Here is a 22,349-nt window from a genome sequence, read left to right on the forward strand (position 1 = left end):
CTAAGTTCACATGCAACCTACTTTGGATCTATGTTTTAACTATTGAACATACAACTTCGAATTGCAAAACAAGAACCCTAGAGGAGGAGGCTATTTTCGAAAATAGTAAACTAGGGTTTAGGAGTTACATACCTTTCAATTGTTATAGCAAACAATTGATAATTCCCTTGATCTTGATCTTGATCTTCTTGGAAGCTTAGCACCACAAGTGTAATGCCTCTAATGGAATCACACCCAAGAACTAGCAAGAAAGAAACTAGAAGGAGAGAGGATGGAGAGAGTATGCAATTTCGGCCTAGATATCTTCCAAAGAATAGAGTGGCCTAAAATGTGAGCCAGGAGGCTCCTTAAATAGCTGAGGAAACTAGGGTTTAGGGAAAACCCTAATTATCCTTTGCTTAGGGCCTAAGCAAAACCCAAGGGCCTTATCTGGAACCCCTTGGACGAAATCTCTAGGGTTTTCCCTATGGATTTCGTCCACCTCCTTCCAAGGAGGTTCTGGAGTCTTCCACTCAACTATCTGATAATTGCAAACTAGTCCCTGCACTTTATAATTAATACTTTTAACCCCAAAATTAATTATGATTAATTTCTGGCTAACTATTAATTAAACATAATGATTTCTAATTAATATATTAATCTTTTAACATATTAATAAATCATTTATATTAATTTATTAATCTTATAAATTAATATCTCTCCTTTCATAATTTCCTTGTCCAGTTGCTAGGTTGAGGGCAACCCAAAAGGATTGTGCTGCTATCAATTCAAGTACATACCAATTATAGTTATGGGCTTAGACACCTAATCCAACAATTGACTCAACTCGTCGAGTGCATCGGGGAGACTCGCCGAGTCCCCTCGTTCCCTCAGAGACCTTATGAAAACCAACTCTACTCGTCGAGTAGACCCGTCAGCTCGTCGGGTTACAGCGTGCTCAGACTTATCGGGATAAACCCTAAGCGACTCGTCGAGTCAGTTCATGGACTCGGTGAGTTCATCCAGTCTATATTCCCATTCAGACATTTTAGGGCAGATCTATCCCTCCAAACTCTAGATCTAGACTCCCTAGGTTCGAATGTCACGTAAAGCTTCGATCTTTACATTTATGCATGGCATATTTGCTCCAATATGCCATTACAATCTCCAAAGAAGGTTGGATGCACATGAGCTTGCCTCTAGCTCAATAAAGCTTAGATCTTTGGCTCTCAAGGCCTCCTATGGTCCAGATCTGAGGTCCTAACCTCAAACCATGCTCAAATAACTCAAGGACACAAGATGATTGGAAGGAAAACCCTAAAAGCTCCCAAAAATGGGATCTAACAAACAAGAGGTCAAGATGAGAGCTTTATACCTCTGAATAGCAACTAATGACAGAAGAATGCAAGATCCACAGTCTCCTCTTGATTAGATCCACCAACTCTTCCAATCTTTCCTCCAAAAAGCTCAAGAATGCTCAATATGGCCTCTCTCTCTTTCTCTCTATGCAACAAAAAGGGCAGGTTAGGGTTTCTCTCTGGGGAAAGTGGCCGCAAAGGAGGCTATAAGTGCCTTTAAATAGGTCTCAAACTCGGGGATCTAGGGTTTTCACTCCCAGCACCTACTCGGCGAGTCTACTCTCGGACTCGTCGAGTAGATCATTAAGCCCACGTGGCCACCCCGCTTCTACTCGGCGAGTCATAGCACCAACTCGTCGAGTAGATCATTGAACCTAAAAAATAAATAACTAAAATAACATACCTGGGAATCCGGATGTTACAATTCATTACAGAGTATACTATTCATTTACAAGAACAGAAAGGAACTTACATACTATACGCGAACAAGATAACTAAAATGTGAGATACTATTTCATGGCATAGCAATATTCTTGTTATGTCACGTTTTATAACCAGAGTCTCCTAGAGGGAGAGCGTGAGTTTGTGTATAGATCTATACAGGATTGACAATCCCACACCTTGCTGCTAGCTACAGTGGGACCTGCAGGTCTACGAGTGACAAATGTCATATCATTTTTCGACGCCTGAAAAACGTCGTGTTTTATACTAGTCAATCAAGCATGGTTATAACCGCATCACATTTTTAACCCTAATTAACCAGTTTGGTTACAAGGTAGTTAATGCATCAGTAGTGTATTTCATGCAATACTACTGTAAACCTTCATTTTCCATTACATTCATATAGTGATTTTCTCTCATGAGAAATGCATACTATTTTTCTAGTAAATATGGTTTACAAATATGGAAAACATACATTTTATACTATTTCAAGTACAAACATACATTTAATACTAATTCAAGTACAAACATACATTTTACACTATTACAAGAGAACAAACATACGAAACAGTCGGGTCTTGGGTAGAAGACTACATTTCATTTTTAGAAGAAAATATAGGATTTTCTGGGAAGTATACAAACATTTCACTAAACAAATACAAACATTTTCCTGATACAACTACAAACATTTGACACTAAATACTTATGAACTCACCAACTTAAATGTTGATACTCTCTTTCAAAATAACTTGTATTCTCAGGAACCAGTAGACAGGTACACTGGATCAGGTTTTGAGAAGACGAAGCATGTTCAAGACTCGTCTTTTATTTTGATATATATATTTTTGGTGTTTTACTACTATACAAAGAACACACATGTATTAACTATTCTATTAATGTAATGGATGTTGTTGCTTGTTTTACTATTGTGCATTGTTATGATACTGTACATGACGTCCTCCGCCCCCGAATGTTTCCGCCACCTCGGTTTGGGGGTGCGACAAAAGCCCTATGGCTGACTCATGTAAACATCTTCAACCAACTTCCCATTAAGGAAAGCAGTTTTGACATCTATATGCCAAATTTCATAATCATGAAAGGCAGCTATGGCGAGCATTATCCTAATATATTTTATCTTGGCTACCATTGAGGAGGTCTCATCATAGAAAATATATGGGGTTTGAGTAAAGCCCTTTGTAACCAGTTGTTCCTTGAATGTGTGTAAATTTCCATCCATGTTAGTGTTCTTCATGAAGATCCATTTGCAACCAACTGTCTTTCGACCAAGTTCTTGATCAACCAAATTCCAAACTTGGTTCTCATACATAGACTTGATCTCGCTGTCCATTTCCTCTTTCCATTTGGCAGCGTTAGGGTCTGCCATCACTTCCTTGTAGTTAGCTAGCTCATCCAAATTTATCAGTGTTTAATCACTGATAAACGTATCACCATCTGACGTTATATGGAAACCATAGAACATTAGTGGCCTGCGAACTCTACTGGAATGACGAAGAGGTAATGAATTGTCAACTGGGTCAACTGGAATTTCTTCCTTTGGTTCAGTGCTAGTGTCTTCTAAGGTTTCTTCATTGGTTGACTCTTAAATCTCTTCAAGGTCAATTGTGCTCCCACTGTCCTCTTTACATATGAGCTCTCTCGCGAAAGACTCATCTTCGTGCTACAAAGACCACATTTTCACTACGTCTGTAGAACAAGTATCTAAAGGACCTTTGTGGGTAGCCAATGAAAATACGTCTCTCACTTCTGTCTTCTAACTTGTCATGAGTCTCTCGTCTAACAAAAGCTTCACAGCCCCAGACTTTGATGTGTGCTAACGAGGAAACTTTCCTCGTCCACATCTTGTGAGGTGTTTTGACAACCTTTTTAGTTGGGATAAGATTAAGGATATGGGCAGCTGTCTCTAAGGCATACCTCCAGAAGCAAATGTGAAGAGTGGCACGACTCATCATGGAACAAACCATGTCCAAAAAGGTCCAATTTTTCCTCTCAGCCACACCATTAAGTTGTAGTGTTCTAGGATGAGTCATTTGTGAAACTATTCCACATTCCTTGAGGTAGTCGTGGAACTTGATACTAAGATACTTTCCTCCTCTATCTGACTGAAGCGTCTTTATCTTCCTACCTAATTGATTCTCGACTTCATGTTTAAACTCTTTGAACTTTTCAAAGGTTTTTTATTTATGTTTGATCAAGTAGATATAACCATACCTACTATAATCATCCGTAAATGTTAGATAAAATCGATTAGCATCCCTTGTGGTGGATCTGAAGGGTCCACACACATCTGTGTGTATGAGGTCCAACAAACCTTCACCTATTTCACAAGATCCACTGATAGGTGATTTTGTCATCTTGCCCAAAAGACAAGATTCACATTCATCATTTGGCCTTAGGTCAAATGATTCCAAGACTCCATCCTTTTGGATTTGGGCGATGCATTTCTTGTTAATGTGCCCAAGACGATAATGCCACAAGCATGCCTTGTCTAAACAATTAGATGAATCAATGTGAAATACACTATTGCCAAAGCTATCAACACAAGTCACAGTTTCATACACACCATTACAAGGTAAAGCTTTAAATATAAAAACACCATTTTTATAAACCAAAATTGAACCATTCAAATCATTAAATGAATAACGAAAACCTTGTCTGAACAATGCATGAAATGAAATAATGTTTCGCGTCATTTTTGACAAATAACAACAATCTATGAAATCTAAACTAACTTCACTACTAAGCACAAGATGATAAGTGACAGTATTGGTAACAGGAGAAGCTCGCCTATTTCCCATGATTAGATTCATCCTCCTACGCACCACCTCTTCTCTTTCTTTTAGTCCCTACAAATCAGAACAAATGTAAAAACCGCATCCTGTATCAAGGACCCACGAACGAGCAGATTGTGAGTTATTAGTTTGAATAGTCTATATACCTAATGATGATGGCTTCACCTTGCCATCCTTGATGTCTTGAAGTTACTTGGGGCAGCTCCTCTTCTAATGACCCTTGTTATTGCAATCGTAACAAGTGGCCTCTTTGGGGTCACTAACAGTTGGAATGTCTGAGTTGGGCCTTGCATTTGGGTTATTGCTAAATGACCCAACTTGGGCCTTGTTCTTATAATTATCTTTGGGAGCAACCTTCCTCTTCTTCCATTTTCCTTTACCAATGGCGAGAACATGAGCATTAGAAGGGGTTGGATTCTTTCCTTTCATTCCTAACTCAGCAGTCCGTAGCAAGTTGTGGAGTTGGGCCAATGTGGTTTTTGTGTTGTTCAAATGATAAGCTAATATGAACTAATCATAACAACTTGTCAAGGAGTTCAAGACCATGTCAATGGCCAACTCCTCGTCAAAATGCATATTTAGCCTAACAAGGTGTTCTACGTATCTTTGCATTCTCTGCATGTGGTTGCACACAGACTCTCCCTCTTTCATCTTGAAAGCCATGAGAGACGTGACCAATTCATATTTCTCTTGACGAGCTCTCTTGTGGTACTTTTCCACAAGGTCATTGTTCATCTCATAAGGACAGTAGTCCTCATAGAACCTTTGCAACTCAGGATCCATTGTAGCGACCATGATGCAAGAAATTTTTGTTGCATCATCGTAGTGTTTCTTGTAAGAGGCTAGTTGTTATGGAGTAGCTTTGGCTTCATCGATTTCAACAAATTTCTCTTCAAGTACATATTCTTTGCCCTCGAATTGAAGAGCCAAATGTTACACATCAAATCATTGTAGTTGGTACCATCAAAGTTCACCTTGGACACGATAGAGAATAGGGAAAAACCCGACTGGTGGGTAGATGACGAAGGAGCAGAAGCATCACCAGGAGTAGACATCTATAGAGAAAAAGAAATAGTTTTAGTTAGATGAGAATAATCCTTAATATTTTAACCCATAATAAATAATTAAGGCTAGGATCCAAAATAAAAATTTATAACTAAAAAGAGGGATGTCGTAATCTTATTGCGAATTTATAAAGGTAGGTAAAAGCAATTTACCAATTTCGAGCTATGAAAGTCCTAGATCTTTTGAGATTCATTGAATCTATCAATGACATGTTTAATAGCATATCATGCTCTATTATTTTTGACTGGGATACTGAGGATCACAAACAAGATGTGAATAACCATACAAATATGTTTGACACTCTCGATGTCATTTATTATCTCATATTAACGTGTTGGTTAACCACACGCGCTCCATTAATCAATGATAATTTTTGAGATGCCCATTATTACTCTTTATAGTCACTATTAGTGTGTCGATTAACCACATGCGCTCCACTAACTACTATAAGGTATAATCTGTAATTTTATGGATTAGCATACTTTTCACATTTTTCCTATAGTAACTAAGAGTGAGATTTTATAAAATGGTTTAGTTACTTTATATTATTATACTTATGAAGTTATTGTCCTATCAGATCTGTTCTGCTAACGACCCTTCACTAAACAAGGAAGCGGTGAGTGAGAGTGGACACCCATTCAACCGCCATTTTATAGGCAGTTTCCTTATACACCCCCCTATAGTTCAGCTTCGTGAATGAGACATACTAGCGATCTGACTGACTTAATCTTATACATATAGTAATTAACTTTTAATATTATATATATAAGATATATTTTAAAACTTTTCAAAATACTAGGTTTAAATTAAAATTTCGAAATTAATTTAATTTAAAATAAACCAATTATGTTTTTAATCTTAATCTTTTAATCAATCAAATAATTAAATATAATTAAAACATAAGGATAATTCATAAATTCAAGATAAGGATATATAATTTAAAAGATAATTATTCAGTTTTATACAATTAAAAAACATTATCTAAAGTAATTATCCTAATCAATTTATGAATTAAGCAAAAACAATTTTCGCTTATCTGAGGGTCCACCACGTCGTGGCCGACAATTGTCGCGTCGTGGTCTAACGGAAAAAGACGCGGATTCGAAGATCACCACGTCGTGGCAAAAGAACACCATGACGTGGTGCCGCAACAGAATGTCGATTTTGTTTCCTTCACTTGGGTTTTGTTCAAGTTCAAGCAATGTACATTCAATTGTTAGACAACTACACGCTCTGATACCACTGATGGGTTTTACATGCAATAACGCGGAAATCCTTATACACTTAAGGGTACATGCAACCTATTAGATCTAGTCATAACTCTATTGAAGTAACATTCTATTGAACAACAAGAACCCTATAATCCAAGGTAATTTCGAAAAACAAAGGAGAAAAACATACTTCTTGATTGTTGTAATAAAGAATCAACCAATCCTTCCGGTAGTTGCTTGGAAACTAGCACTAGAAATATTATGCCTCTGATGGTTCACACCTAACCCTAGCAACAAGGAGGCTTAAGAGATAGGAAAGGGGATGATGGAATTTTTGGCTATCTCTTGTGAAGGAGGATTGGCCAAAAACCCAAGGCCAAGGATCCTTTATATAGTGTAACTTGGAAACCATAAATAACCCTAATTTGAATAAAATAATATTAGTTCAAACTGGTAATTATCTAGCTTCCTATTTATCTGCAAGGAATATTCCAGATGCCCTGGATACCCTAAAAACCGCCCACCCTTTCCAAGGAAGATTCTGGAATCTCTCTTGTTCAACTATTAAACAATTACACTTTAACCCTTGCACTTTTAATTAATCCCAAAATTAATTTTAATTAATTTCTGATTAATTCTTAATTATATATTACTATTTCTAATTAATATATTATTTTCATAACATATTAATCAATTCATTTATTGTTATTTATTAATCATATAATAAATCAATAAATCATTCTCTCTCTCTAAAAGTCATCCTATTCAATTACTAGGTTTGAGGGCAACCCAAAAGGACTTTGCTAATAATTCAAGTATATACTATTTCAGTTATTGGCTTAGAAACCTAATTCAACATGTTTTACATCCGTTTTAAAAATGAAAAAAGTTTGGTCTGAAATTTAGGACATTACATGTGAATTTATTTATATTGACAAGCAGATGGTACATGTTTACGCTTACTACAATGAGGGTTTTTGTGCCAAATCTATTACGTACCTATGGGGTGTGTGTAACAATTAGTGATGTGGATTTCGAACAAATGGAGTATCCCAACTTAATAAATTACGTTGGTAGTTTGAAAAATTGTTTAGTCAAAATCTTTATTACTTTGTTGGAAATCAAGCATGGGCAAGAAGCTTGAAGTTATTTATGTGTGATTTATATTTCAAACAATGCATAATTGATGGATACAATTTAAGGGTGGTCTCACTTTTATATACATTAACCATTTTGGCAAGGACATGCTAGATTTGATTGTAGAGGAAATTATTCATCTTGATGGGACAGATTTCATAAATGAACAAGATGAGGAAGACGATGACATTGAGTATGAAGACTTCAAGAGTATGAAGACAATGGTTTGTTTGATGATTGCCCAATAGAAAAAGAAATTTAAAAAGGAGAAAATAGCAACCAACACTAGCCATGAGGTTCCATTTTTTAATGTGTTGTCTATTAATAGTAATTTGGGAAATGCAGAAAAAAATAATAATAACAAATAATAATAATAATAATAATAATAATAATAAATCCGACAATGGCCCGATCTTAAATTGAAAGACCATGATACCAATTTGTGGCATGCTCTTTGAATAAAAAGATCAACTAAGAAACTTACTTACAAGTTACTCAGTTGCAATTGCAACAGACATAATTTGCATTATGAGACCAATGACAAACTTCGAGTAGTTGTGCGTTGTGGGAGACCAAAAAAGATTTTAAAAAAATGTTTGTTGTTTTGCCTTTGTACATCATCGATAACCAACAAAAGAAGTTTTCAAATTAAGTCCTTGGAAGCAAGACAGAATTGTACAAAGCTGACATTTAGTAAAGCTTTATTTTAAGTCTAGTGTTGAAGTAGTGTAAAAGAGCCATAAAAGCTGCTTTAGTAGAGCTTGAAGGTTGTTTGGAAGCCCATTATGCAAAATTGGTGGAGCTATATAGAGGAATTAGGGAAATCTAACATTGGTTCAACTATTAAATTAGATTTTAAATTTTTAATGCCATGCAAGTTAGAAATAACTACTTTAATCATTTCTATGTTTGTTTCAAGAGTGTAAATAATGGGTGGATAGAGGGTTTCATGAAAGTAATTAACCTAGATGGGTGCTTTTTGAAGGGTGTTTGTCAAATGGGGTTGCTTTTAACAGTTAGACATGATGCAAACAATCATATGTACGTATCTGCATGCACTGTTTTTTTCATTGAAAACAAGGAGACATGAAACAATTTATAGAATTGGTGATGGAAGACATAAGAACAGATATTAGCATCGATGATGGAATAACAATCATCTTTAACGAACATAAGCTATATGTCTGTTCCTAAGATTCTTTGGTTTCATGTTATACTTTTCAATCTAAATTTTGTTATTGGTTACAATGGATTAATAGAAATTATGAAAGAAATGATACCACATGCAGATTATCGCGAATGTGCAAGAAATATACACGAACTTCAATAATAGATTTAAAGGTGACCTATACCAAAAAAAAATCGAAAATAAGTCAAGTCCACAAGTGAACAATCTTTCATTATTTCCATGAACCAAATCAAGTAAATTAGTGTTGATACATACAAGTAATTAATGGAAAAGATATTCGAAACATGGCATAAGACCTTCATTGAAGTGGATATCGTATGTGATGCAGCTGAGAATGAAGTGCCTGAGAGTTTTAATTGCACAATCATACATAGTCGTCCAAGGTCAATAATTGCAATGTTGGAAGAGAAATTGTTGCTTGATTCAAGGTTGGTATGCGTAGATTATCGCGAATGTGCCAAAAACATATATATGAACTTCAAAATTATAGATTCAAATGTGCCTTCTAAAAAATAATTATCAGAAAGAAGTCATGTCCACAACCGAACAATCTTTCACTTTTTCCATGAACCAAAACAAGGAAATTAGTGTTGATACACACAGATACTTAATGGAAAAGGAACCCAAAACTTCGTACAATGTCTTCGTTGAAGTGGATATGGTATGTAATGCAACTGAGAATGGAGTGTCGGATAGTTTTAGTAGTGCAGTCATACTTAGTCGTAGGAGGCCAATAATTACAATGTTAGAAGAGAAATTATTGCTTGATTCAAGTTTGGTGTGTGTGTGTGTATATATATAGAGAGAGAGAGAGATCTTTGGTGTTATAGTGAATGGTGTACTAGGGTATTTAACATATAAATCAGACAACAATAAAATACTAAAATACCCTCACATAAATGACACATGATTTGAGTTAATGATTAAAATAAGACAATGACGCATAAGTACCATTCATGCAAGTTTTAGAAAACATAGAGATCATTCATATAAAAAAAAAGGGCAGTGACTTAGTTTGTGGCTATTTGTAAAGCATGGACTATCTATGTAATTTTTTCTAAAATTAATGGTTATTAAAAAAATTAAAAAGATATCTATCTATTATATAATAGAAACTTTTATTAAAAAATAGCTATTTTTCTCTTATTGATAACACATAAACCCTTAAAATTTTCTCTTATTGATAACACATAAACCCTTAAATTAAAAATTCATAAAAGCACTTGTAATTCCCCAAGAGTAGTCGATGTATTATTTCAATATGGTGATAAAGGGGCCGTTTTGTCATTCAGAACTTTTGAACCTTCCTTCTCTCCGCTCACGCTCACTGTGTGTGTCGATCGTTCGCCAAGGCCATCGGCGTTCTTCCCGTTGTCGGCGTCTCCTTCCTCCATCTCCGATCAGGTAAGTTTCACCTCCGATTTGGTTTTCCTTTTTGTGTCGATTTTCGTTTCTCATCAGCAAAGAAAACGCCTCTGTCATTTGTTCCACTGTATTTGATTTGTTGCTTCAATTATCATACCTGTCGATTTTCCACTGTATTTGATTTGTTCCACTGTCATTTGTGTCGATTTTCGTTTCTCATCAGCAAAGAAAACGCCTCTGTCATTTGTTCCACTGTATTTGATTTGTTCCTTCAATTATCATACCTGTCGATTTTCCTTTGGTTTTCCTTCCACTGTATCTGATTTGTTCCTTTGATTATGATACCTATGATGTTCTGAAATATAGATTATCATATATTTGAGAGTGTATGGATTGTACTGTGTTGATGAAAATTGATGAGGTATTGGGTTAACAGGTATAGATTTGTGAAATTGATGAATTATTGATTAGAAATTAGTGAAATTGATGAAATATGGATGAAAAATTGATCAAACTGATGAAATTTTTTGTTCACAGCTACTCCGCTCCTAAAAAACGCAGATGCAGGGCTCCATGGCTTCTTCCCTCTTTTCTCTGTCTTCATTAGTTACAACGCTTAAAGCTCAAAGACAAAGACCCGCTATTCTTCATTGCTCTAATTTCATTCAACCTAACTTAACCCTCAAATTTCCCAGGCATGTCTTCGGTTTCAAATCTAGTTTTCATATTATTACTAAAATTATTAACAAGCGCTCAAGTAAGTCTTTCTGCCTTTGATTACTCAATTCATTACGGTTAACAGATTGGGGATTTCTTATTCAAAAAGAAAGGAATCAAGACAGGTTTCCCCTGTTGTGATTTCTTGTTTGGTTGAAGATAATCCTGAAGCGTGTCAAGAATTGGAAGGATCTTCTGGCTCTCATGAATCAAATCCCGTATGTACATCTCTTTTTAATCTGTTGTCTTGTTATAATCATTCACAGTGACATTTCGTTCTTGGTGAAAATTATTGATGAATTTGGCATTAAAGTAACCCTGGAATTGACTGCAAATAATTAGCATTTTAGTTGCTACTAAATTGAGAGTTAGATTTGGTTTTGTATGATTGATAATAGGGGTTTGTGTTTAGAATCAAACAAAAGGATTTGTTACTTTACTACTTCTGTTTAAGCCAAAAGGATACAATTTCAAGATAATGGAACGCCTACAGTTAAAAACGATAAAACATTTCACAAATATCTTTCTTAATTCATGATTTCTTGTTAGTTCTTGAACTTAAATTGTTGTTTCTTTGAACATGGAAACTTGAAGGGAGCAACAATAGACCTCAAACTCCCAAGAAGAAGCTTGTTATTACATTTTACCTGCAATTCTTGTGGTGAAAGATCAAAAAAGCTCATAAACAGATTAGCTTATGAAAAAGGGACAGTTTTTGTACAGGTATATTTTCTGTTTCATTTTCTCAATATCACAAATTCAATGAAAAATGTTTTTTATTTTTTTTAAAAAATTATGATGTATGGATTATTTGTTTTCAGTGCACAGGGTGTTTGCAGTATCACAAACTTGTTGACAATCTGAATCTTGTGGTTGAATATGATTTAAGGGAGGAAATAGATACAAGTTCTGATACAACAGATCAAGTTTAAGAAATCAACATGAGTTTAGATTTATATTGTAAATTTTGATCTGGATTTTGCTATAGCATAGATATATTTATTTGCAAGGAGTTTTGAATCATATAATGTTTGGAAAACATAGAACTTGATAAAAGGAGAATCCATTGAACAAAAATGCTAACTTTTAATTACATAGAATTAAGAATCTTCATCGGAGAGTGTGACTCTTTTTAATGTGTGAAAATCACTTTCACCATTTTACCCCTGTTTAATCATATCTTAAAGGTAATCATTAGTGGTTTTCAGCTGCAATTGGATCCAAGTTTAAAGATACACAGTGGGTGGGGTGGGGTGGGGTGTGGTTTGGTGTGGTAGTCTTTCAACTACTTTGACCATTTTACCCCTGTTTGGTTTTATGGTGTGGGGATGTTTTGGTGCCATATGCTTAAACGTTTCATCCGTTTTTTTTAAGACCGGGTGCTTTAGGATTTCAAGGTTGCTGGTGGGAGAGTTTTTCAATACTTTGACCATTTTACCCTTATTGGTTGGGTTTTTAGTTTTTATGTATAGCTATTAGTTTTCAGTTTTTACTATTGGAAAATGTAAATTTTTTGTCATTTTACCAAATGTTTTGAGTTTTGGGTATAGTTCAATTAGTATCAGTTCAATAATAATTCATTTTAATTCCTTGTTATACTTACCACCTCAAATCTTTATTATTTTTTTGACTAATTAATTTATTTAATTTTTATCTATGATATTAAATAGTCAATTTGTAATGGTTATATAATATTTTTTTTATCTTTTTTAAAATTTATAATTATATACATATTGACTAATTAATTTATTTAATTTTAAAAGCGATCACATTTTAAAATCTAATATTAAATATGAAATTTGTAACGGTAATATAATATTTTTATTATTTTTTCACAAATTTCTATATATATATATATATATATATATATATATATATATATATATATATATATATATATATATATATATATATATAATTTTATCTTTTATTTTGTTAACATTATTAAACACATACTCTAGATTTTTTAAATGATAATTAGTGTGGCATACGAACTAATGAGATTCACTTTTAGCTTATAAGCAAGGTAATCAATCAGTTAATTAAATAGCTTCATACGAAAACAAAAGTTAATGTGATTTTTCTATTATTATTTTATTAGTTATTAAAACAAAATGTTAAATAAGAATGATTAAATGATAAGTTTATTTGAATTTGAAATCTAAAATAAGTGAAAATAATGAGAAAAAAAACATACGAAAAATAAATATATTAAAATTATGTGTTTAGTTGTCAAACCCGTGTAATAAACGGGTTAATTATAAGAAAATTTTAAATATAAAGGTTTAAACTGTAAATTTATTTGAAATTGAAATTTAAAATATACAACTTGAATTTGGTAATGAAAATATTAGTTTTATTGGAAACTTGAAATTAATAGTCATTATGGTAGGTTTAATTTATAAAAACTAAATTAATGATATATTGGAAATGAAAAATGAAATAAATGACAAATGGAATTGTTAATAGAGTTTAGCTATGAAATTGACTACCATATGCATATTATCACGGAATTAAAAATGAAGGAAATTAAGGTTTGTATAGCAATTATTCTGAGAGTTTAATATAATTAAATACCTTACATATATAAACTATGTATTCAATTACAGAATTTTTAATTTAAGAAAAGTAAAAAAAGCAAATAATGACACGTGGAAAATAAAAAAATCCAAAATATTTAAGAAAATTACATGTGACAAATTCATAGAGAACATAATATAGAAATCATGTGACAAATTCATAGAGAACATGATATAGAAATCATTTTCATTTATTAGGTTAGATTTGTTATTATTATTTTCTTTATAAGAAACAAAATAAAAAAACATATGCGAGTTTACTTACCCCATTTATAAAGTATACTTGAAAATGTTTTATTTAATTTACGTTTAGATATTTAACAAAATGCATTTAGTTTTTCAATAATACTTCAACTAAAATTTATTTAAAATGAAAAGATAAACTTCACACAACATGGTTTTTGATTTTGAATCACACAACAGATCAAACAAACACATTGCCAAAAAGAATATACTAATTACTAAATACAATGAACAAATATCTCATCTATAAACAAAACATGATATTAAATGCACCATGAATCTTACTCAAAAACTTTGAATGATGATGATGACGATTTGTGACAATTGGAAGACACGAAGGTGGTGGAGTAGGTGGCTCAGTTTCAGTTTCAACTTTCTTCTCTTTCTTCTTTCTTCTTAACTGAAAAAACTGTTGCATCACATCTGCACATTCTGACGATAATACCCCTCTTCTTACACTCATGTTGGGGTGGAATGGGTGGACAGGAGCAGCCGGTTTATCAGACCCATTTCCTCCATCCACATCAGGAAACAATCTACAAAAAAAAAAAAAAAAAAAAAAAAAAAAAAAATGAAAATTTTTAAATCTTGAAAACCCTAAAACCCTAAAAAATACCTGATCCAGCTCCCATCGGCTCCAAGGAGCTTATTTGGAGCTCCCCATACAACGGTGTCAATCCGGGCTTGAAGGATTGCTCCAGCACACATGGGACATGGTTCAAGTGTTACATAAAGTGTGCTACCCTAAAAAAGATATAAAAAATGAACAACACAAATATAAAAATATTATATAAAAAGATAGTGAAAAAAGTTGGACATAAAGGTAGTATTTGACGTACTAGCTGAAAAGCTAGTTGTTGTATGAAAAGCTAGCTGGTTAAACATGACGTTTGGTAAAACTATAAGCTAGCTGAAAGATATAAAATGACATAAAAACCCTTTTACGGATTTTAGGTTCATTAAAACCGGATATTTGCAACTTTTTTTTCAATTTTGACCTCTGGTTTTTTAAATTTTGTTTTCTGGTTAACTAAATCCCTTAAGTTTGGCAAAAAAAATCAGTTTTGCTAGATAAATTTACATAAAGGGTAAAACTGGAAAAAAAAATTTTGCAAATTTGAGACATTAATGAACCTAAAATTTGATTTTGGGTAAAACCGACAAAAACTTGCAAACATAAGGTTTTTATGGCATTTGCCTTTTAAAAGAATATGTTTTCTATAATTAACTAAGGGGTATATTTGGAATTTTTTTAAAAAACTCCAGAAAAGCTAGTCTAAGTAGTTTTTTAAAAAGCTAGCTAATAAGCTACTTTTTGGTTTACCAAACATGACAATTTAAAAAAGCTCAAAAAATCAGACTGCTTATCAGCTAGCTGTGGCACACCAAACACAGACAAAATGTGTTACCGAAAGTCTCCATGAGCGTAGATTATTTGACCCCTCGCGTATACAAATCATCTCAGCATGAGCAGTGGAGTCACGCAACTCTTCTACCCTAAAAACACAAATTTTACTAAATGAGCATTTTACCCTTGCATTTCAAAAAACAAACTTCACAATATTCATCCATTAGTTTGGAGGAAAAAAGAAGAATGACAAATACATAAAAGGTGAGTGTCTGAATACATTAAGCCAAATTCATTAAGTCATTAAGTGTCAAGATTTGAAAAAACTTACAGATTATATCCACGAGCAATTATTTTCCCATCATGAACAAGAACAGCTCCAACAGGAACTTCCCAAAAATCAGCACCCTTTTTAGCTTCCAAAATCGCTTCTTTCATAAAAAATTCATCAATTTTTCTTTGTTTAGTTTCTATATCATAAGCTTCCTCCCATTCATCAAATCTATCTTTAGAAACTTGATCTATTCTTGCAAGTTTCCTTTGCTTCAATTCTCCAGTGGATAAAATCGGTTCATCCACTATTACCATTTTGCCACTGCTAGATCCAGGTGATGTTTCAGTCATATTTACCATTTTGCCACTGCTGGAAGCAGGTGATATTTCAGTTGTATTTACCATTTTGCCACTACCAGATGCATCAGTGTCACTACTCCCTGATCTTTTCACAACAGGAGACCTTCTCATGCGAATTGCAGGAACTGGAAATGATGATTCTTCAATTACAGATGGAGGAGGAGACATGGTTTTGGATGAAGATTCTTGATTAGGGTTTGATGATGATGACAATAACAACAATGGTGAATCATCTGTACGCCTTCTAGATCTAGATCTAGATCTAGATCGACTTTTTGTAATTCCTGTTTTCACATTTTCATCATTTGAATCTTCATTTTCATGTTCATGTCCAGAAAACCATGCTTCACTGTTTGATTGAATCGATGAAGCTTTTGAAATATGTGTTTCAGATGACCAACGAAATCGGATTACATCTCCAATAACATTCCATAATGATCTTCCATTCTTTTTTAAAGATTCACCAGATGTATTATTATTATTATTATTATCATCTCTTTTATCATCATCATCTTCATACACCAAATCCTGTTCATGGGTTTTCTCCTCTTGTTGATTTTGAGAAGTTGTGAGTTTGCTATTTGCATTCTTGACAAATTCACCAAGAAAATGACTTGAGGATTTGTGTTCTTCATCTGCTGATGCAATCACATCAGATTGATGGATTCTGGAACTCTCATTGATGGTTTCAAAATGTTCAGATAACTGGGCCCCACTTTCTTGAAGATTAATTTCAGTTTCAGGGTTCAGTTTTAAAGCTTTGTAAGTAGTAGATGACTCCATGCCAATATTAAAACTTGAAGCTTTTGTTGTTTTTTTACCAGTTTTCATTGATTCTGAGGTTCCTTCCATTAATTCCACCCTAGATGATGAATTCTTTTTTCTTCTTAGATCAAGTTTTTCAGCCATGGTAACTTTCTCTGTTGTTCTTGAAGCATCTAAATGCAATTCTTGTTTTTCACTTCTGATTTCAGATTGTGTGTGTGAAACAGAAGAGTTCTCAGTTTTAGCAATTTGGGTGTCTGAAATTCTTGAAATTTGTTGCTGTAATGAGGTCATCTGATCGATTCTTTCCTGTTTTTCTTCTCTTCTATCTGTTCTTGAAGTATTTAAATGCACTTGTTGTTTTTCATTTCTGATGTTAGATTGCATATGTGAAATAGAAGAGTTCTCAGTTTTAGCAATTTGGGTATCTGAAATTCTTGAAATTTGTTGCGATTTCACTCTAGATTCTTGTAATGAGGTCATCTGATCGATTCTTTCTTGTTTTTCTTCTCTTCTATCTGTTGTTCTTGAAGTATCTAAATGCAGTTCTTGTTTTTCATTTCTGCTTTCAGATTGCATATGTGAAATAGAAGAGTTCTCAGTTTTAGCAATTTGGGTATCTGAAATTCTTGAAATTTGTTGTGATTTCAATCTAGATTCTTGTAATGAGATCATCTGATTGATTCTTTCCTGTTTTTCTTCAATCTGAGAACTAACTTGTGTTGAATTGTGTTCCTGGTTTTTAATTCTAGCCTCAAGCATTGAAGAAGAAGAAGAAGAAGAAGAAGATGAAGAGGCTTTTTTCATGTTAATTTGATGAACACCTGATGATTCTGAAATCACATTTGACTGCTTCCTGTATTCGTCTTTTTGAGTAACATTCTGAACTGATGATGTATTTAACTTATTTTGCATGTTTGAGTTCAATTCCATCTTATTATCTGTTTCTGATGATTCCATGAGTCTCTCATACTTCATTCGTGATTGAGATTGATCAGTGATTCTATTAGCTTTTCCACCATGTTGACTAATAGAAACTTGTGATTGCTGTTGACTAGACTCTACATTAAGCTTCTTTTCAGATTTCTTTCGCCATTCTTCATTCCCATAATAACTTTCTGCACTATTCTTCTTCTTCAAGATCTCATGTCGCCTTTCAACATTTTCTTCATCATAGCTTTTATAACTATCGATTCTCTGATCATCTTTATAATCACTTGAAGACTCTCCAACATCATGTTTGATTTCAACATCGTTGTCACTATCAAACTCACCTGTAGAAGAAACCGAGTAATAAGATGAACAACTAGACCCTTCTTTCTTTCTTTCATGGTTCTTCTTTTTCACAAAAGTTTCCCTTTCTTCCTCTCTTTTCTTGTTGATTAGTCTCCTATTTTCTTCCTCCATACACTGAATTTTTACAGCTTTATTATCATGCTTCAAATCCCTCTTTACAGCACCAGAACTCACAATTTTTGTTTCATGATGATGATCCTTCTTATTGGTTCTTTTTCTCTCTCTAACACCAATACTCTCTAACCCAACCTCTTCAGTCAACAAATCAAGCAACATTTCAACTTCATTCAAGCAATCATCTTCAATGGCATTACTAAATGACTGTGTTTTCTTCTTATCTTCAATCCCCCAACACCTACCCTTTCCTAATTTCCTCTTCTCCTTGAAAGAGTAAAGTTTTTCGTAGTAATAATTTCGATCAGAATCAGTAAGCGAGGAAAACCCAAAAGTAGTGTTACAAGATTGTCTCCTACTACCATGAAAGGTTAATCTTTTACTAGGTGAGAACTGAATCAGGGTGGATTGTCGCAACCCATTACATAAATATCTAGGGTTTATTCTGGGTAATCTATTATAAATTAAATTACTATTAGAAGCACAGCAACAGCAGCAACAACAACAAGAAGAGCTGAATGATGATGAGATGAGTAAAGGGTTACTATCGAATCTAGCATCCAGGTAGTAAGTAGGATCAGTGAACAGTGAAGATGGAGAAACTCCGCATCTAAGTGATACAGCTGAGTTTAAACAAGTGGTGTGCATCATCTTTACTTTCGATTGTTGAGGAATGAAGGGATTCTTTCTTACCTTGATGTTATAAGTGAGTTGTTGAAAATCTTTGGATTGAAGAATCTGGATATATTGCCATCTGAGAGTAGCAGATAGATCAGATGGAAGTGACGGAGTTTGAGGATGGAAGAATTGGGTTAGCTGAATGGTCGAAGCATCCCAGTTAACAAAAACAACCCACGGTATAAGTTTTAACTTTTAATCACTCTCTTTATTATTTTTAAATTATTTATTTTTGTTTCCAAAAAAGATTTGAACCAAATGAACCTCAACTTTTAGTTGATAGACAATTTTTCATAAAACTTAGCTCCGTTGATAGTTGCTTTATGGAAAAATGCCGTTTGAAAAAATTCATTGACGTGAAAAGAAAGCATGTTTTTTAATTGTACATCTAACTAACTGACTTGTTGAATGATGGAAAATGATCATATTACCTTGTTGTTCGAATTGAAACTTTATATATGAAATGGTCCTCCTAAATTTTAGGCTCCAAGAAAAGAAAGAAAGATGCGAAGTTTATGGCACAATTGGCTTTTCGGCTCATTCATCCAGAAAGATATGATTTTGGGGATTTATAGCAAATACATTTCTTATCGGGAAAAAAAAAATTCTGCAAATCAAACATTCTTTCTGACCCATTCAGTCAGAAAGATATGTTTGGATCTAAAAATATGTCTATTAAACGGGTCTTATATAGATAAACTACAAGTCACTTGATATTTCAAACATTATCTTTAACCTCTTATATGGCATCGACTCAAAAACTTACAACTTTATCTTTAACCTCTTAACTAAATATATCATCCTATGTATTTACAATGGCATCTTTAACCTCTGGTAGTTTATTTATTTTTTATTATTTTAAAAGATAAATCTGGCTAATTTTATTTATCAATTTCCAAGATTTAAATAAAAATTAGAAGGGTTATCAAAATAGCTATAATTTCCGTAGATGGCATGTACACAATTTTGTCTATCTGTGAAAATCACCAAAATAACACCATTTTGATGATTTTCACAATTGAGCAAGGGATTTTTATAGATGTCATCTGCGAAAATATGTATCGCATTCATTATTTTGCTGAGAAAATACACAATTTGGAAAATACCATATGAAAAAAAGTGTATTTTCAGTTTGTTTTTTTAACTGATAATGGCTAAGGGAATGTTTTGTATTTGCAAGTTTTAGAACATTTGTGTTGTTAGCAAACTAAGAAATATTGTTTATGGATTTATCAATACCATTGGCACATAAGCGGGGATAGGCTGGAAACCTAAGGTAGCTGTGAATTTGTTGACTAAAGTATGTTATAGAGATATTTGATGAAAGTGATGTGCGACACTTGAAAAGGTTATTCATAATGTTGCAATTGTTGTACATTTGTATCTAGTGAAAGAATGATCTAGCAGCTACAGAGGAAAAGACTTTGCTAAGAGTCGATCTAGATGCAAAGTTAGTAATAATCAAGCATGTATTCTTATATCTCAAAGTGGTCCTCAACATCCTAATGGATATGTTATATATGAAACACCAGTACAACCACAACTTCATTATGATGCTTCGGTACAACCACAAAATGTTGGACACGTATATGAAAAACAATTTTCGAATCGACAAATTCATTATGTTGACCCAGATAATGTTGGTAAAGATAATTATACAACTGCTGTTAAAGATGACGATACATATTACAAAGAAAGTTGGTGTACGATACGAATTTACTTCCTTGTATGGAGCAAGCATAGTTCTGTAGAGGTCTATATGACCTTGCGAAAAGTGATACAAAATTGAATGATCAGATGATGATAACACATACATAAGAGATCCGTTTTTTGGTATGCTTGTATCGACATGTCCAGACTAGGTGGCAACTCTCGACCTATCCTGTAACCCGGTAACCCGACACTGACCCAATTTAAAAATAAACGGGTTTGGGTTGAGATTTTTGACACGCCAACCCGTTTATTTCATGGGTTGGGTTGTGTTACATGTTTGGGTTCGCGGGTCAACCCACCAACCCTTATATATATATATATATATATATATATATATATATATATATATATATATATATATATATATATATATATATATATATATATATATATATATATATATATATTACTTACATTTAAAAAATAGATATATTTAACTATTAATGAAATTTGATTTCCTTCCTTCCGTATTCGTAATATTTCGTATCATTGACATTGTATTCCTTCTGTATTCGTATAATCTCTTGGCTAGTTTTTTTGGTGCCCTAATCAAAAAAGAAAATATACATACAACATACTCACGAGTCGGTCACGAACGAAGAACGGGAGAACGCATTCTCCAGACCATCACTCGCCAGCGCCACTCCTCACGTATTGACTAAAATTTTGTATTAATTATTCTTTTTTCTATTATTTATGCAGTTAATTTGAATGTGGTTGTTGACAACCTAACTCAAAATATAACGAATTTGAACATCAACGAAGACGATACAAAGGCTACAAATTGCAACATACTTTAAGTTGTCATTTGGTGAGTTTTTTTTAGTACAAATAGTAAGACGACATAAAATTATTTATGTAGCTTTCAAAAGATCATAAATTTAATTTTGCATACTGTTTCTATTTGAAGGTCATTATGAAGAAGTCGGTGTTGGAGGAAGAAATGGGAATTCTAGCATGAATGAATTATCGAATTGGTTTTTGGATATTTTTAAACAATTGCACTTTATATGAATGTTTTTATTTTTCAATTTTATTTGGATGTTAATGACTTTATGTAGCACCCGATTCAAGGTATTTTTCATTTTGGACCCTTGGCGTGTAATTAGTTTGCAATTTTGGTCCTTAGGGGCATTTTTGTAATTTTTAGGAGGAGGGTGCGTACGATGGGCATACTCAGGGGGCAAACCCTAATTTTAAGGTTTGGACCCTATTTAAGCAACCTTATGTCCTAAGGTTCTCTCATTTCCCAGCCTCCATTGCCCTTTTGAGTCCCATTTCGAAACCCTAGATCATTTCAAGAGAGAGTTGACATTTGTGTGTGTTTTGGTGTGTGTTTGGTGTAACTCCAAGAAAAATAAGCTTAGAGTAGGGGCTTGGACCAAGGAGGAGCTTGTAGATCCAGATTTCACTCATCATTTCCAGCTTCATTGAGCTATAAAGCTTGGACCATGCTCATTATATGCTTAAATCTAGTTATTATGGAGTTTTGGTCACTTTTTGGTCCCATGAATGAGATCTAGTGGACTTTTACCACTCTAGAAGTTATGAGTTACTCCTCTTGATGTTTCTGAGATCCCTAGTCCATAAAGTTAGCATCTTGGTGGTTAAGGATCAACCTTGCATGAGTTTATGTCCACTTGGTGAAATTAGGATGTTAAATCTAGGGTTTGAGTTCATTTGAGCCATGTAAAGGCTCAAAGTTAGT

General features: G+C 33.4%; 2 protein-coding genes across 3 annotated transcripts; one reads left to right on the top strand and one right to left on the bottom strand.

Annotated features, from left to right (window-relative positions):
- The first annotated feature begins 10,430 nt into the window (after positions 1-10,430).
- On the top strand, positions 10,431-12,451 carry LOC145109680 (Zim17-type zinc finger protein). 2 transcript variants are annotated; one of them, XM_079046869.1, is made up of 6 exons: positions 10,460-10,594; positions 10,922-10,991; positions 11,093-11,250; positions 11,358-11,490; positions 11,867-11,995; positions 12,094-12,451. In XM_079046869.1, the coding sequence occupies exons 3-6, from the start codon at positions 11,117-11,119 to the stop codon at positions 12,202-12,204; spliced, it is 507 nt and encodes a 168-aa protein (XP_078902995.1). In that variant the 5' UTR covers positions 10,460-10,594; positions 10,922-10,991; positions 11,093-11,116; the 3' UTR covers positions 12,205-12,451. The 2 variants fall into 2 exon arrangements, with proteins under 2 accessions (XP_078902994.1, XP_078902995.1); XM_079046868.1 differs by lacking the exon at positions 10,922-10,991 and having other exon boundaries at positions 10,431-10,594; positions 12,094-12,441.
- Positions 12,452-14,197: 1,746 nt separating this feature from the next.
- TADA (tRNA arginine adenosine deaminase) lies at positions 14,198-19,095 on the bottom strand. The gene is made up of 4 exons (XM_079041180.1): positions 15,774-19,095; positions 15,504-15,591; positions 14,711-14,838; positions 14,198-14,630 (listed from the first exon to the last, which is right to left on the bottom strand). Exons 1-4 carry the CDS (start codon positions 18,899-18,901, stop codon positions 14,339-14,341), a joined length of 3,636 nt encoding a protein of 1,211 aa, XP_078897306.1. The 5' UTR covers positions 18,902-19,095; the 3' UTR covers positions 14,198-14,338.
- Between the last annotated feature and the right edge of the window lie 3,254 nt (positions 19,096-22,349).

The sequence above is a fragment of the Lactuca virosa genome, chromosome 4, assembly GCF_052849685.1.
Source record: "Lactuca virosa cultivar CGN04683 chromosome 4, Lactuca_virosa_CGN04683_v6, whole genome shotgun sequence".
NCBI lineage: Eukaryota > Viridiplantae > Streptophyta > Magnoliopsida > Asterales > Asteraceae > Lactuca > Lactuca virosa.

Excerpts from the sequence above, each read along its gene's own strand:
- LOC145109680 (XM_079046868.1), top strand. The coding sequence starts at position 11,117 with ATGCAGGGCTCCATGGCTTCTTCCCTCTTTTCTCTGTCTTCATTAGTT. Across the intron at positions 11,251-11,357 it reads TTAACCCTCAAATTTCCCAG|ATTGGGGATTTCTTATTCAA; the intron begins GCATGTCTTCGG and ends TACGGTTAACAG. Across the intron at positions 11,996-12,093 it reads AAGGGACAGTTTTTGTACAG|TGCACAGGGTGTTTGCAGTA; the intron begins GTATATTTTCTG and ends ATTTGTTTTCAG.
- TADA (XM_079041180.1), bottom strand. The coding sequence starts at position 18,901 with ATGATGCACACCACTTGTTTAAACTCAGCTGTATCACTTAGATGCGGA. Across the intron at positions 14,839-15,503 it reads TACGCTCATGGAGACTTTCG|GGTAGCACACTTTATGTAAC; the intron begins GTAACACATTTT and ends TATCTTTTTTAG. Across the intron at positions 14,631-14,710 it reads GCCGATGGGAGCTGGATCAG|ATTGTTTCCTGATGTGGATG; the intron begins GTATTTTTTAGG and ends TTTTTTTTGTAG.